This window comes from Vipera ursinii (genome assembly GCF_947247035.1).
Source record: "Vipera ursinii genome assembly, chromosome: 12".
Lineage (NCBI taxonomy): Eukaryota > Metazoa > Chordata > Lepidosauria > Squamata > Viperidae > Vipera > Vipera ursinii.
The window spans coordinates 1052860-1068852 of record NC_139525.1 but is presented as its reverse complement, the minus strand read 5'-3'; the positions used below and the strand labels follow the sequence as shown (position 1 = coordinate 1068852).

Sequence of the window (15993 nt, the reverse complement as noted above, 5' to 3'; positions counted from 1 at the left end):
CGGGCATCCTCACCTGAGCACCTCCCTGGCCTGCCTGCCTCCCAAGTTCCCTTTTCCCCCTTGGAGAGGAAGGCCGGGAGGGCTCCGAAGCAGCACCAGATGCTGCAGGTAGGGGCGAAGGGGGGATTAGCAGGTGCATGAGGGGAGAGAGAGAGAGAGACCACCTCCCCGCCCACTACGAGTCCAGGTTGCTGCAGATCGCAACAGCTTCCAGGAAGTGCGCGGGGAGGGGGTGTCTTCCTGCATCCCTTTGGCTCCGGGATGCTCAGCGCCTCCAACGCTCCCGGCAGGGCTCCAACTGCTCGGACCCGGAGACGGGCCGGGGGGGGGCGGAGGCGCTCCGGGGAAGGAGGCTCCCAGGGAACGCGGCAGGCGGGGCGGGGGGCGAGAGGCGGGTTGTGTGTTTTTTTTGAGCTTTCCCACCCGCAGCGCCCGTGGGGGGGTCTCGGGGCATCCGCGGCGCCGGGCGCGGCGGCGCCTTCTTCGGCGGGCAGGGCGTCCGGCAGCGCGCTTCCTCCCTGCCTCCCTCCCGCCGTCCTCCCGCCGTCCAGGGCGCCTTTGGGCGCGCCCAGAGCGCCGGCTCTCCTCCCCGCCCGCTCCCGCCTCACCTGCGCCGGGGAGCCGCGCACCGCCTCGGAGACGCTGAGCCGCAGCTCGGCCGCCGTGCCCGGCTTGCTCAGCCGCTTGGTGAACTTGCGCACCTCCGCCGCGGCCATGGCCGGGCAGCCCGCGGGGACAAAGGCAGCGGCGGGCGGGGCGCCGCGGGGCCGGGAAGCGCCGCGGCTGCTCCGGGCGGAGGGCTCGGAGCGCCCCCTGCCTGCCTGCCCGACCCACCGACCGACCGACGCCCGCCCGGAGCTCCGCCGCTGCCCCGCCGCCGACCCCGCCCCGCCTGGCAGCCGGGCTCCGCGGGGCGGGGACGAGGAGGGGCGGCGCTGCGTTGAGCGGGTCTCCAAGCGGGCCGGCGGAGGCTGCGAGCCAGCCCGGGCGCCCCTCCCCGCCCCACAGCCGGGACTGCCCGCGAGGCTGTCGAGGGGCAGGTGGGGAGAGAGACCCCCCAACCCCGGCAGGTCTTTGCGCGGAGGCTGAAAGGGCCGGGGCGGCTATTGGGCGTTTCCCCGAAAGCAGCCGGGACCCCGAATCCGGACTTGGGCCGAGGCCGGGCCAGTTGAGGCTTCGGGGGAAACCCGCCCCTCCGAAGTCGGGGATGGAAAAGACGGAAGACCGCGGACCGACCGGCGCCAAGCGAAAACCTTCCCGCCGCTCCGCCTGTTGTGCGATTAAAAAACAACACCAACACCGACGTTTTTCTCAGCGTGACCCATTTTTAATAAGACATCCTGTTTTCTTAAGCAGCTGCCACCGTCAACAGCCTTTCTGCAGGTTAGGTCCCTGCAAAACGGTTGCGTCATTGGTATTATTTTACAAATATTTACATTTTAAATTCAGTTTTAACTCTAAACAAGGATAACAAAAACAAAACTTAAAACTACAATATTTTAAAAATATGTAAACAGTTTTATTTTACATCGTTGTAAAATATAAGAATTGTTCCTAATGCAGCTTAAGTTGCTTTAAAGTGAGCGTAGTATCCCTGTGCCTGGGATTAAGGAATGAGAAACTCTTTCGTAGAAATATTGTGCTCCGGTGTGCAAAAAGGGAACGGGACAGAATCGAGAGTGCACAACAGTGAGAAGACCACGTTATAAAACACCGAAACGAGGTTGCCGCTAATCCATCTGCGGGCCGCGGGGTTAGGAGTCAAAGAAGGAGCCATCTCACAGAACTTAACGGGTCTGGCCAGAAATGCAGCTCGGTGAAGAGAAATTAAAAGACAGACCAGCTTTGCAGTGGCCTCTGGGCAGAGGGCCTTTAACTTTGTGCAACTGCAAGGAATTACAGGCCTGCCCCTATTTGGGCACCACTGAATCGACTAAATTTTCACCTGTGCAAAACTGTTCCTAGGCGACCCCCGGAGGAGCATCTCTGCGCATAAATATCTCGCTATGCTTTTTGTGCAGGCTTGTGCTGCGTCCGGCGCATTACGCAGCAGCAGAATTATCCAGAAATTGCAAGGCTCATTTTTCTTCTTTTGAGCGCGGCTGCCGGCGGTCTGCCCTTTCTAATCTAAAAAGCGGAGGGGGGGGGGCTTAAGAGGGTGGGAGGTGCTGCTTTTTCGGGAGCTCCAGGACAGCAGCCTTAAAGGAAGGAGTTCAACGCTAAGCCGACCTCCAGCGCGAGATTATACTCTGCGTCACCAAGCACAAGATTCACACCTGGGTACCATGATTGCGATGCTACTGAGTTACTGGCGACTCTTCAACAGAGATTTTTCTTTTTGTTGATAAAGACTTTGATGGCTCCGGTGAAATCGGCAGAGAGAAGCACCTCGGCATGGTCCGCCTTCAAGGCTCCTTAAAAGACAGAAGCCGCAGCTTTAGAAAAAAGGGCCAGGAAGTGGGGGGTGGGTGGGTGGGTGGAGAAGAGGGGCGGCTTGCAAAAGACCCCCAGTCAGAAGCCTCTACCCGAGTGGCTGATTCTGCTTGGGATCAGACTAGGAACCGAAGAGCGAGCGAGCGAGTGATCCCCCTTCCACACACTTTGCCAACCCAGAGACTGCTGGGGGGGGGGGGGGGAAGGGACACGTGTGGCCAGATTTTCTATTTTTCTCCCTGGACTTTGGAGAAGTATTTTGGTCACAATTAGCGGCCTCCCATACCATCAACCATGGTCTCCCTCTGGACCAAATTTGGGAATTGGGGATGGGTGGCCCAGAGCTGTGCTGGTTCTCCTCCTTCCTTCGGAGTCGTTCTTGGTGTGGGGGGGAATAGGTTCAGGCTGGGGGTTCTTCTCTTGGGGGGGACTTGGAGGTCTTCCAGTCCAACCCCCTGCTCAGGCAGGAAGCCCTATACCATTCCAGACAAATGGCTGTCCAGTCTCTTCTTAAAACCTCCAGTGATGGAGCACCCACAACTTCTGGAGGCAAGTTGTTCCACTGGTTAATTGTTCTCACTGGAAATTCCTCCCTTAGTTCCAGGTTGTTTCTCTCATTGATTAGTTTCCATCCATGCTTCTTTTCCTGCCTTTGGGTGCTTTGGAGCAGAGGTCTCCAATCTAGACCACTTTAAAACTTGTGGACTTCAACTCCCAGAATTCCCCAGCCAGCACGAGTTGAACTCCATAAGTCTTAAAGTGGTCAAGTCTGGAGACCACTGCTTTGGAGAACAGGTTGGCCCTCAAATATTGGAACATTGTTATCATGTCACCTCTAGTCCTTCTTTTCATTAAACCCGACATATCCAATTCTAGCATTATCATTATTTAGTATTTCCAGAAGGTCAGAAGCTGCAGGGGCTGGAAAATTGGGGCTCCATGGCCATGTAGGTCCAATCATGTTTGTGGGACCTTCAGGGAAACTCTTCTGGCGCTGCTGAGAATTTGGGGTGCTGGACCCCCACCCCTGCAGAGGACCCCGGGCCAGAGAAGGCCACCTACCAGACGGAATGGGGTCTGCCGCCACCGACTCTTCACTTCTGCTTTCTCCCGGGGGCTTCTCGGCTGCTTCGGAGACCATCAGGCTGGGGTTCGGGGCAAAGATGGCGGAGGTGACCACAGCATTATGTGCTAGAAGGAGAAGGAAGCCTGTGAGGAGACGCAGGAGAAGAGAGTTCTGCGCAGTTGTGTGTCTTTGTGGACCGGATCCGAGGCAGAGAATCGGCAGCAGCAATTATGAGGGAGAGTTTTTGGCTGTGTTACTGTTGTGTACGGGGATTTTATTGTGTGTATCCTTTAGGGAGGGCATCTCAGAGGTATTTTGGGTGGCTATTAAGCTTCTGCAGAAAATTTGCATTTATGGAAAAATGCTGCAGCTCCCCTTTCCCCAAACACGTCCCCCACCAGCTGGTTCCATGGCTGGGTTTTTACAAGCCGATGGTTGCAAACTGTTTCTTGAGGCCCCTGGACGGTGATCAGCCAGCTGTCTCCCCCCGGCCCTACACCAAAACCCACCCTCCCCAGAGCAAATTCAGGGGGCCAAGGGGGTGTGTGCACGTCTGATTTACCTTTGACCCCCTCCCAGAAGTCATTGCGATCTCTCCTGACGGAGGAGAATTTGCTCAGGTCGTGGTATGTGCTCCAGATGTACACATACTTGTCTTCGGAGCCACTGACGATGTAGGTGAAGTCGTGGCTGAAGAGGGAAAGAGGGGACCCCTTTGCTTCAAGATGACGTCTGCCTCCCCTGCCCCATCGAGGTGAGCAGGTCGCAAATTCCGAATTTAGGAGATATTTCTTCCTGCCCTTCAACCAGGAGTTCTGAACCAGCCCCCTGTTGCCTCCCGCCGGTTCACTTTCCTGGGCCTTGAGCCCCCTTCCTCACCTGAAGCTGGCTTTGATTTGGCTGCTGCTGTTGACGTAGCCCTTGTACTTCATCGAAAGAGACAGGTCCCGCAGATCGTAGAGCCTGATGCGCGAGTCGTTGGAGGTTACGAGGATCTAGCAAGGCAAGGAGGCGTTTTCCTTCGTATTTTGACCCAGACTGGCAGATGCTCCCGTGCCACGCCTGGGATTAGCCATCATAGCTGTTATTCCGCTGCTCCCTGCCTACGGCATGCTTTGCCAGCTTGACATCAGCAAAGGCGAAAGGGGGAGAGATTGGAATGTGGGGGCTGGGGGGGGGGGTTGAAGCAGAGCCGGCCCCGATTGTGGGGAGCACCAATCAAGCGCAAGCTCAGCAAAAGGAATGTGGAGATGGGAAAGGCGCGAATGCAAGGTCCCTTTCCAAAACAACCCAAGGACTTTCAATTGGACATTGACCGATAATGGGGAGTGGGGGGGGGCGAGGGGAAAATAACTCCATCATTTTGGAACCAAGCCAACACTGCCTGCTCTAATCTGTAACCACTTTGTTCTCAGTAAAATATACTCGGGGTGGGGGGGGGGGAAAGAAATGAACCAGGGGCTTTTCTTTGAGATGGATGACATTAGCTTCAAAAAAAGGAGCCAGGTGCCTTCAGATTGGCCTGGGTTTTAAATGTTGTCATGGGTGTCCTCAGATTTATGGCCCAAATTCCACTGGGAAGTCGTGGGGTCTGGAGGCTGAGGCTCCTGCCTCTGGCGGTGGGCAAAGGCCCTGAAATCTCCTGCCTTTACTGCACCTAAAGCCACCCCATCCTCAGGAGGTCACCCCCCGAGAGTCAGCCCGGCCTGCTGCTACCTTGTTTTCACCCGGCAGGGGCTCGATCCCCGTGATCTTTCTCCCCACTCGATTCCGTCCTCTGGTCGACCGCACGTGGATCTGAGTGTGGTACTTGAGATGCTGAAGAGAAAGGTGGGAGAAGGGAGGAGACCCCCCTGAGACACAGAAGGCGGCCACAGCGGCCGGGGGAGGCCCTGCGGAGATCGGCAGGGGGAGCCGGAAGAGGCAGGCTTCTGGGGGCTGAAAGGTGGGGGGGTCCCAGGGGCTCACCTCAGTGTCGTAGAAGATACACCGGCCGTCGTAGGTACCAATCACGGCGTATTTGCCATTCTGGCAAAAGTTTGCTGCGGTGATCAGCTTGGTCTGCCCATCCACCTCGTTCCAGAGGGCCACCTTTTTGTCAGGAATGTTCCAGAGCCGAAGTTTGCCATCCAGCGAGCCGCTTAAGAAGTACCTGTCATCCTAAAAGGGGCCGGAAGAGCCCTTTTACCTCAGAACTGGGAGAGGCGTCTTGGCAGCCACCCTTGGCACCTGCCGGAGGACAATCCTGGGCCCGTCTGCTCCAAGGCCACGCCCGAGATGTCCTCAGCCACGTCTGGGCATGCTGGATCTCTCCTTCCCTCTCAGGGCATGCAAACCCACTTCCCGTGCAAACTGGGTTGAAAATGCGGCACAGAATTTAAGGAAGGGGCCACCGGCACTGACCCTGGGATGGAAGGCGATCGCCGTGACAAAGTCGATGTGCTGGAAACAGCACAAGCATTCCCGCCGGGATATGTGCCAGAGCCGGACGGTCTTATCCATGGATGAGGAGAGCAGGAAGTAATTCTGTGGAACATGAACCAAAGGGAGGAAATGGCACTTCTGGTGCACTAACTGAGAAGGGAGGATTCAAACCTGGTTTTGGAATCCCCAAAGTAATCAGGGTTGGAGGTAAACCACAACGGAACATTTTTGATGTCTCCCCCCTTTGGTTGGCGAAAAGGGAGGGTGCCTTGTCAGGATTTTATGGTGGTCCAGGTGTTTGCTGGTTATTTTCAGGAAGGACCACACAATACCCAAGTGCAATTCCCCAGCACCCGGGCATTGTAACTAGCTTAAAACATAAACAGCCGGAGGAAATGAGGCCCTTACTTTAGACCAGGACAAATCCAGGAGGTCGGCCGTGTGCCCTTTGTACTTGCAGAATGGCCGCTGCCGAAACGGCGTGCTCTTGTCGTCGGGGTCTTCATCGGTCCCGCTACAAACCTGAAAAGCAGATGTAAAAGAATGACAGTCCCAACCTCTTCCTGGATGCAGACAGAGAAAGCAGCGCCCCCCCCCAGGTGTTTTCACATTTGGGGGACATCAAGACCCTCCCCCGCTCCTGGCCATTCCCACTAAGGAAAACTGATTTGAGCCCCTGCAACTAGATGAGGGAAGTGTGGTGCACACTGAAGCCATTCCTCTAGGAAACCCTGTGTTGCTCGGCCATAGCAACTCGCAGAGGCAGGGGTTTCAACCCCAGAATTCCCCAGCCAGCAGAGCAAAGCTGAGCAACCTGCTGGCGACTGTGGGGGGCTGCAAAGAGCTATTTCAGGGGTGGACAGATAAGGATAGAAAACTCCAGGGGGACCCCCAGCCTCGTGGGCACAGCCTCCTGACTCACCCCCATATCGTTATCTGACTTGGCCGAGTTCAAACTCTCCTGAGATGGGGAGGGGGAGACGCGGCCTGCAAGGCAAGTGAGGAAAGCAGCTGAAGGGGGCTTCTCCGGAGAACTGCCCACTTCCTGCTCCAGCTGAGCAGGCCGGCTGCCCCACTGCCCAGGCCCAGAAGCTGGAGGTACCTTCCGAGTTGTACTTCATCCGCATGTTGTTGAAATAATCAAAAGCCGTCTTCAGCACCCAGATCCGCACGAGGTTGTCCTGGCCCGCAGAGGCCAGTAGCCGGCCGCAGTGCGAAAACTTCATGGTCCAGACAGCTCCCTGTCCGGAACGGCAATCCTGGTTAACGAGCCCTGCGCTAAAGGCCTGCATGCGCCGCCCCTCCAGCCAGGCCACAGGGAGGCAGCTCACCATGTGCTCTCCGCTGAGATCCTGCACGACTTTCACTTGCTCAAAGTCGTAGGGCCCCTTGAAGCCGTGGGCGGCTTTGAATTTCACCGGCCGGGTATACGGCATGCCTTCGTCATCGCTGGACGACGGATCGTCTTGATCGGTGTGGAAGACTGAGAAGGGAGAGCAGGCGAGGATCAGAGGCGTTTCCTTTTGGGCTTCTCACAATTACAGCCTCCAGAGGTAGCCAGAAGGCCAGCAAGAATGAAAACCTTTCACTCCCCTCCCCCCATCCGTAATCCTGCCTTTTATACAGCACTTTTTTGGAGAGCTAAATGCAATGGAGTGTAATTTTAACGCATGCTGATTAAAATAGAATGAAGATTCTATTCCATTTCGTTCCATTCACTTTGGATGCAAAGAAATGGTGAGAAGCTGTTCTTTCCCCCGTCTCGACTCCCGTTTTGACCCAGGAATACCAAGGGTGGAACCCTGGGGTGGAGGTGGGGGGTGGGCTTGCAAAATCAGCGGCGGACACTTTTAGCAACATTTCAGTCATTGCTACAGACTTTGGGCAGGATGGTTTTGTCTGTGCAGCAGCGGTCTGGATTGGAGGGAGCAAAGGCAGCAGAGCTCGTAAATTCAAGCCTTTTAGATCAGAGCCCTCCGCCTCACCCACCTTCGTCTCGCACGCTCTTCACTTTGTTGACGGCACGTTCTCCGTACTCTTCGGCCAGATGCCGAGCCCTCTTGACTGATTTGCCCAAGAATTTTTTCAGCTGCGTCCTTCAGAAGGCAGAGAAACAGCAAACGGTTTTCCTCAGCAAAGATCTCTGACAGTTACACTGATTTCAGAGGCGCCTCCCTAACATTTCCCACCCTACCAATGCCTGTTCAAACGTTTGATGGACAGGCAAGGCTAACTCTGGGGCGATTCGGACTGAAAACCTCGGTGTCCAACTTCTCTGCAATGGGATGAGTCCACGACTGCTTCGAAACCCTGTCCTGTTCGGCTGCTCTGGGAAAGGTGGGGGGCAGGGCTTGCAGGGTTTGGGGGGAGCTCTGGCTGGAAGGCCAGATAGGTCTCCTTGCATCCTTGAGACAAGTGGGGGACCTTCCAGAAATCTCCGAGAAAGAGGACAAGACAGGGGGAGCAAAACGGATCCCTAAAAACAGATATCCTGGTTTGTCTGCTGAAACCGTTTCTATCAGTCCTGACTTCCCCCCAAGCCCCACTGAAGATGAGCAGCCCCCCCTTCACCCTAAGAAGCGGCAGCCTCACGTTTTCTGCTTCAAGCGCCCTCCGTCGGTGTCGCTTTGCTGCAGCTGCATCTTGTCTTCGTCGTCCGACTGGGCCCCGTCGTTACTGTGCAAGGCAACCAGGAGGGTTCAGTGTCAGGGACTGAGGGCACCAAAGAGGAAGGCCGCCCTGTCTGTGCTGTGCCAGGCTCGGCCTTTGGAGGCACAGATGGCGCTAGTGGCCCAGACGCCCCTCTTGGCTGCAGTGAGTGGTACCAGGAGCTCCGAAGAGCCTCTCTCTGGCTCAGGCGCAGCAAGAGAAATTGGCAGGGCAGCACAGAAGCGACGCAGTGGAACCCCGCCTGGCTCCGTACCTGACATATTCCTTCGTCCGCCGCATGATGTGCAGCGTCAGGGGATTGATGCCTGTGGGCAGCTTTTCCTCCGCCAAGCTCAGGGGTATCTCCTCGCCCGTGTCCAGGTTCTTGATCATGACGCTGGCCAAGATCTCCTGCAAGGAAGGGCAGGAGAGACAACGGCGAGCGTCACCTTTCTGGATCCTTCCAGGGCTGCAGTCGAGGACCAGAGACGGACTCGGGTCAAGATGCAGCAAAGGGGCAAACTGGAGGGGCAGCTTTGTCAGAGAAGGGCCCCTTCTGCAGCCACAGCCGCCCTCTTTCGCCTGGAGGGGCTCCCAGCCGCTCCGGTGGGACAAAGCCACAGCTCAGCTCTGCAGAAGGACCGCTGGGAAGGGGCCTGCCTAAAGCCCAGCGCCAGCCACCTCCGAGGGGACAAGGAGGAGTACCTCATCTGTGAGTTCTCTGCCCGAATTAGACCGGGGTCTCTGGGGTCCAATCACTTCACCTGACACCACCTGGCCATCAGCCGATTTCCCGTTCTCCTGCAACAACAGGGTGTGTGTGTGTGTGTGTGTGTGTTTAAATACAAAACCGAAAGAGGCGGGAGACCCCAACCCACCTATTCTGCGGTGCTGCGCAGAGGATTGAGCCGGGGCCCAGACTAGAAAAGCTGTTTCCTGGGAGCAACAATTAATGCCTGCAATAAGGTTGCTACCCTCGCAGAGGGGCTGTAATTCTCCCCAGGCCAGGGAGCGAGCACCCCTAACCACCGAAGGTCTGACCTCTGACCCCGAGAGAGCATGCACAGGATTGCAAGATATGACTCTAGATTAACCCTTCCGGCGCGGGTTAAAGACCCATTTATTTGAGCAAGCTGGCCTGGCCTGATGGGGAATTACTTAGGGTTTTAATATTTATATATATTTTTTATTGTTTTTATTGTGGGCAATAATTTAATTCTTTTTTAACTTTTGTATTTTTGTAGTTTTAAGATATGCCCTGTTCACCGCCCTGAGTCCTTCGGGAGAAGGGCGGTATAGAAATTTAATTAAAATAAATAAATAAATAAATAAATAAATTAGAGCACTTTGTGTGTGGGGAGGGGGGGAGGGCGAGCCTGCTGGCATTCTCAGCTCAGTGCCCATAACGTGCAGCGTTCTCCAAAGACGCGCCTGGATCCAGCTGAGCACAGCAACAGCCTCAGCTATACTGGGGCCAGATCCCTCCCCGGAATGCTGGCTTGGCACACGCAAAGAACTCCTAGTCACTCCTAAGGGGAAAATGGGCTCTTAGTGACCCCCAGCTCGCTCCCCGAGGCAGCCGGTGCGCTCTGGTCAAACTCACCTGAGCAGTGACAACTTTGTCGCCGCTCGTGGCACTCGCCAAGTCCAAGGAAGGCTGAGAGTCTTTGGAGACAGAGTCGAGGGAGGCGTTGGGCGTCAGGAGGCCCCCCAGGGAAAAAGGCTCCCCAGGAACTGTGGAAGAAACACGGGAGTTGAAGGGGACCGGACTGATAGGGACACCTCCGGGAGGATTTGGCTAGGAATTGAAAACTTGCCTTCCAGGCCAGGAATTTTGCTGGTCTCGATTTCCGAGTCACTTTTTTTCTTCCTCGGTGGGGGGGCGGGCCGGGCAGGGGGTGGTGGCCTGGGGGGTGGGAGTCCCATGGGAGGCGGGGGCCGCGCTGGGCCAGATTTCTTTGTGCTGGCCACGATATCTGGCTCCATGGTCAGCTGTCGGGGGGGCTTAGCCGGAGGTGGCTCATCGGCAGCCGAGCAGCCTTGAGGGAGTGAGGGATCCGAGGACGGCGCCTGGTCCAATCCATCGGCGGTCTGGTGGCCTCCCTCCTCTGGCTGGTCTCCTCCGGCCGCTTTGCGCCCTCGGCTCTCACTTGGGCTTCCTGCAGAGACCGCAGCCTCTGCCCCCTCGTTGCTGGGAGGTGCCGAGGCCTCCTGGGGCGCCACCCCATTGGCCAGACCCGCAGGGGCTTCCGCGATTAAGAGTTCGGGAATGTGATGGAGGAGGTCTGCTCCGGAGACCCAAGCGTTTGCGTGTGATGAGGGGCTGGTCAGTTCCTTTGGGGAAGGAGCCAAGGGGTCATCCTCAAGCCGATGGGCTTTCTGGCTTTCTTCTATGATGTTGTCAATGATCTGGAGAGCAAATAAAGGCACAACTGCAATCAGACTGGTGAGTTCGCTTAATAACCACTGCAAAAAAGATCATATAATCAAGCTGGTCACATGAGTGATCCACTTTATGACTGTCATGACTTATGATGATAATGAGCAGGCTCTAAAATGACTGTAAGATGAGGACTGCCTGTATTGGTTTATAGTAGGTGGTTTCCAAACTTGGCAACTTTAAGACTTGTGGACTTTTAACTCCCAGAATTCCTGAGCCAGCTGGTCGGGGATTTCTGGGAGTTGAAGTCCACAAGTCTTAAAAGTCTATCCTGAAAAAAGTACTGCAAAACAAAACATAAACCATATCAACATCCGGGATTAAGAGGTGGTGAAACAGCCGTCCCGTATGTGGCTGAGAAAGGCTACTCAACAGTGCTCTGACATCTACTCATCAGCACTTTTAGGCCTGCAGAACAAACCTCTTTGGGGTCATCTTGCTTGATGTCCAGGTCTTTCCCTCCTTCACGGTCATCCACCAGAGAACCTCTGCCCGGCTCCTGGAAAACAGGATCACAGGTAACCAGGCCTCACCGTAAGAAGTCGGGAGAGCTGAAGTCCAGTGGATGGGCTGCCACAAACGATGGGAACTGCTGCCTCCAGCCGGAGGGAGGGACTAACTGGAGAAAATGAACGCTGATAATGCGGATATCCTAGAAGCAACTAAACACCTTGGCAGCGGCTGCAGCTTCTCAGAAAGTTAAAAGCAGAGAGTGGCATCTGGGATCCATAACAACAGCGGCTCTACACCAAGGTTTCTTAATCTTGGCAACTTTGCGTCAGGTGGATTTTAACTTCTGGGAGCTGAAGTCCACTGCTCTTAAAGTTGCTGAGGTTGAGAAACCCTGATCTAAGGCAGCATTGAAGGGGGTGAACCAGAGACAGACAACGCAGCCCCCCACCCCCTCTCACCCCACCCTGCCAGTCAGCAGGTTAGAGGACATCGGGTTGGGGAAGTTGAATTATGTGCTTTCAGAGAGGGAAGGAAGCACAGGCCGTTTCCTCTCTGCCTGTTGCCCTAGCTGGGTCGCAAACGGAGAGGTGGCTGCTGCACGGCACAAATATTGACACAAAGGGACACACCTTCAGTACTGATGGCTCCGTGACTTTGGTTGGCGACCTAGTGGGGAAAAACAAAGACACGGACCAGATAAGACCAGCAGTAAACCCCCACCAGCCATTTAAGAATTAAGCTTGCAAGATCCCTTCCCTCCTTCTTCTGGTCATGGCTCTTGCTTGTCCAGCCTATGCCGGGCCCTGTGGAAGATTACTGGAGTGTCCAGTCCATGACACGCCCCCCTCTGTGGTGGCCACAAACCCAAACGTCTCCCCTTCTTCCTTGGATCTTTTCCGGTAAGGTTCTGAAGGCCATTTTATTGGCTTCCATTTTGCTTTCACGTATTTTGTGAGCATAAGCCCCTGCCTTTCCCAAGTCCCTTGCCGTATGCATCCCAGCTGGCTGTCACCTCCGAGGCTCACACAGAGAGTCAGCCCCACTGCTTCCTTGCCCTGTTGGGGACAGAGCTGGAGGGGACCTTGCAGGTCTCCTAGTCCAAGCCCCTGCTCAAGCAGGAGACCCTACACCATTTCAGACAAGTGGTTGTCCAGTCTCTTCTTAAAGGCCTCCAGTGATGAAGAAACTACAACTTCTGGAGGCTAATTGTTCTCGCTGCCAGGAAGTTTCCCCTTAATTCCAAGTTGCTTCTCTCCTTGATTACTTTCCATCCATTGCTTCTCGTCTTGCCTTCTGGCGCTTTGGAAAATAAGTTCTGGCAGCCCCTCCTTTACTGGAATTTCCCTGCCCTGCATTAGGAGGACACAAGAGTCCAGACTGACTTCTGACTGCCCAATGCTGCCGGACCCAAGAGTGACCAGGCCTGACGCCATCCCAGCCTCTGGGAAGAGGTGATGTGGAACAATGCGGCCTTCTCTTGGCATGGATGGGAGTCTCTGACCGTAAAGAGCTATTTCAGAGATTAGATTTCCCTCAGCCCCTTTGGCAAAAGCAGCAGTAACAGAGCAGGCTTATTTGTGCACAAGGAGGCAAGAGAGCCCAGCCAAGAGAAGGGAGTTTTCCTGAACATCCAGGGGGAGCATTGCTACAGAGGATTCTAGGATCAGAATTACAAAGCCATGGGACCACGTGCCGCGCATTCATTCGTTCGTCCTCCAAATTGTATCCCATCTATTCAAATTAAACACTGAAATCTCTTCAGGAGACACCCATACAGTTTCTGGCTACATTACTGTACACAAATTCAGCTTTAACAAAACAAGCTGAAACGTTCGAAACAGAGTGTTAAAGTTACAAGTTATACACAATTCTATAAACACACATTTTATAAAACAGTGCCTTCAAGAAAAAAAAAGTCTTTTTTTTGCACCAAAACATGGAAATGCTTTCTCGTATACTTTTTCTCTCTGCACTCTTGGTTTTCACAAAAAAGAGACGTGGCCAGAAATGAGTGGGGCTCCCTCTAGCAGGAAGACGATCAGCAACAAATCAGGTTGCAGATCCTGAAGTCTACGATAAGGAAAGGCTCAGGAAAGAACCAGCCAGAGCAACAGCTTGCTGCAGAAAAGGGTTTGCCTTTTTTTTTTAGAAAGTGCATTTAGCTGCTGCTCTAATTTGGTTTAAGAGCTCTTTGAGAGATTAAAAAAAATGCTGATTTCAAATCTGCTGATTTCAAATATGAATCATTCCTCCTCTCCTGCACCCTGGAATTTTTGAGGCTGAAAGCAACAATTGTGTGTGGAAGAGGCTTATTCAGCACCACGCGACTTTCCATCGGACAGTCTAGTGCAGGGGTCTGCAACCTTGACAAATTTAAGACTTGTGGACTTCAGCTATGCTGGCTGAGGAATTCTGGGAGCTGAAGTCCACAAGTCACCCCTGGTCTAATGATAGACAAGGGCCCATCTTTGAGCTACCCACAGCTAATCCCTCCACATCCCCATCAGCAGCAGAGACTCTGATTCACTGATCCTGAGCAGCTCAACATGTTTACAATTTTTAATTTATTTTTAATTTTTAATTTTAATTTATTGTACAGATGACTTTAATTTTAATTTTATCTTAATTTCTGTATTTATTATATGTTATTGTTGTTAGCCGCTCTGAGTCCTTCGGGAGATAGGGCGGGATATAAGTCCCATTAATAAATAAATAAATAAATAAATAAATAAAAGTATCGGGCTGTTTTCCAATCACCCGCCAGAAGAAACTGACTTAACACAGAACAAAACACAGTGGGTATGGCGGGTTTGTTTATTTGCCCTTCTTGGGGGAAAATCTCTGGGTCGGAGAAAACATGAGTGCAACCAGGAAAAGGATAAAAAAGGAGGGTGGGATGGGTGCCTGGCTGAGGGATTCTGGGGACGGGCTCGTGTCCAGAGGTGTAACATGGAAAAGCAGAGAAAAAGGCAGAGGAAGAAGGGAAGCAGAAATGTAAGGAACGAAAAAGAGGGCTTGTGGAGCAAAAGCAGGTGCTGGGAAGTCTCAGGGTGTGTCTGCCCTGCCACAAAGAGGCCTGAAGGGACAGGAGGGAGGGGACACCTAAGGGCAACTGGAGCTCTGCTGGTAAAATGGAAGAGGAAGGAACAGTCAGATCTCAGGAACTAAGATGTGTGGACATAACACCCCAGTTTTACCCAGCCAGCTTGGGAATTCTGGGAGTTAAAAGTCCACATTTCTTAGATTATGTTAGGTTTGGAATCAAAGTCCACGTCCCTTCAAACTTGTTGCTCCCGAATTCTGGGAATTGAAATCCACGGTCTTAAAGCTCGCCCGCTGGGAAATCCTGGGAAATCCTTTTAAAGCTGCTGAGGCTGGTCGGGGAGTGACTCGGCCAAGGGAAGAAGGGTGCAAAGGGGGAAAGCGGGAGCCAGGAGGCCAGACCCCAAAAGGCAAAGGAGGGCTGCGGCTGGCTGGCGGCAACTGGCCTCTCTGCAGGGGCGAAGGCGCCGTCCAGCTGGCGATAGCGGGGCTGGGACCAAGAGGCGGCCAAGGGGGGAGGCCAGAGGTGCCGCAGGGCACAGAGCGGGGGAGGGGGGCCCTGGGGGCCGCTGCCCAGGTGGAGGTCTTCGGGGAGGACGGGGGGGGGAGAAGCAGGAAGGCCAGCCTACGCCTCCCAAGGTAAGGCGGCAGGGTCGGGCCCGGGGACCGGGGCTTTGGTCTTCCCAGCCTTCGGACTCGTGCTGGGAACTTCTCGGGCGGGGGGAAGACGGGAGATGGGTGGGAGCATCCCCCCCCCCCCGGGAAAGGCGGCCCAGGGCAGCCACGGCCCGAGGCCCCCGCCAGGGGTAGGGGGGCCCCACCCGCCCCCTTCGGCCGGGCTCTGCAGTGGGGAATTCCTGCCGGGGGGGCAGCCTGGAAGGAGATGGCTCCCGCGGGGCTGGGCAGGCCGGCCGCCCCAGAGACGCCGGGCGCCCCCCGGCCCCTGCCCCCCCCGGCCCTAGGGGCGGCCGACTCACGGCGCCGGGCTCCCGCCGTGCTGGGCCACGTCCTCGGGCGCGTCGTAGAAGAGCTCCTCGGTATCCGAGTCGGACGCCATCGCGGCGCCGTCGGGGAAGCGACAGCGGCGGACCGGGCTGGGCCGCGCGGAGATCTCGCGAGAGCCGGCGAGAAGGCGTGGCCGGAATCAGCCGGGCGAGACCGAGGAGCGGAAACGCCCGCCCACTAACTTCCGGCGAGGGCTGGGCCGCCGTTGCCGCTCTTGCCCGAGGCAGATGGGGGTGGGGGATGGGAAGAGAAACTGGCAGCGTGAGGCGAAGCTGAACGGAAAGCCAACTGAAGGGGCCGAGCGCCTGTCTCGCGGCTCATGTCGCTCGAGTTCCCCCGATTTTATTTCCAGCTCTCCCGAGCTTTTCGTTTCATGACACGGTTACAGGGCCCGTCCGTTTGAATCCCCCCCCGCTCTATCTTGTTACAGCGCTCCGTGGCGTCACGCTAGCCACGTGACTGCGAAAACGGCCTTGAAACG

The 15993-nt window shown here is 55.3% G+C and overlaps 2 protein-coding genes across 4 annotated transcripts in view; both read right to left on the bottom strand.

Annotated features, from left to right (window-relative positions):
- The window catches only part of DOCK11 (dedicator of cytokinesis 11), a 48186-nt gene extending 47332 nt beyond the window's left edge, over positions 1–854 (bottom strand). For all 3 annotated transcript variants that reach the window (XM_083371991.1, XM_083371993.1, XM_083371992.1), the window contains exon 1: positions 609–854. In XM_083371991.1, the coding sequence (XP_083228117.1) occupies positions 609–716 (108 nt within the window). In that variant the 5' untranslated portion in view covers positions 717–854. The remainder of the gene's footprint in view (positions 1–608) is intronic.
- Positions 855–1495: 641 nt separating this feature from the next.
- On the bottom strand, positions 1496–15617 carry WDR44 (WD repeat domain 44). Its single transcript, XM_083371891.1, has 20 exons — positions 15485–15617; positions 12095–12131; positions 11434–11511; positions 10390–10981; positions 10176–10306; positions 9278–9373; positions 8847–8983; positions 8516–8599; positions 7913–8019; positions 7255–7406; positions 7026–7164; positions 6846–6910; positions 6332–6445; positions 5903–6025; positions 5468–5659; positions 5216–5317; positions 4379–4494; positions 4062–4189; positions 3496–3624; positions 1496–2414 (listed from the first exon to the last, which is right to left on the bottom strand). Exons 1-20 carry the CDS (start codon positions 15562–15564, stop codon positions 2320–2322), a joined length of 2697 nt encoding a protein of 898 aa, XP_083228017.1. The 5' UTR covers positions 15565–15617; the 3' UTR covers positions 1496–2319.
- Between the last annotated feature and the right edge of the window lie 376 nt (positions 15618–15993).

What these genes read in the sequence shown, in the direction of transcription:
- WDR44 (XM_083371891.1), bottom strand. Translation starts at nt 15,564, where the DNA reads ATGGCGTCCGACTCGGATACCGAGGAGCTCTTCTACGACGCGCCCGAG. An exon ending in GCAGAGAACTCACAGATGAG is followed by an intron (nt 8,984 to 9,277) that starts GTACTCCTCCTT and finishes CCTTCCTTGCAG; the next exon opens with GAGATCTTGGCCAGCGTCAT. An exon ending in ATCTCAGCGGAGAGCACATG is followed by an intron (nt 7,165 to 7,254) that starts GTGAGCTGCCTC and finishes CGTTCCGGACAG; the next exon opens with GGAGCTGTCTGGACCATGAA.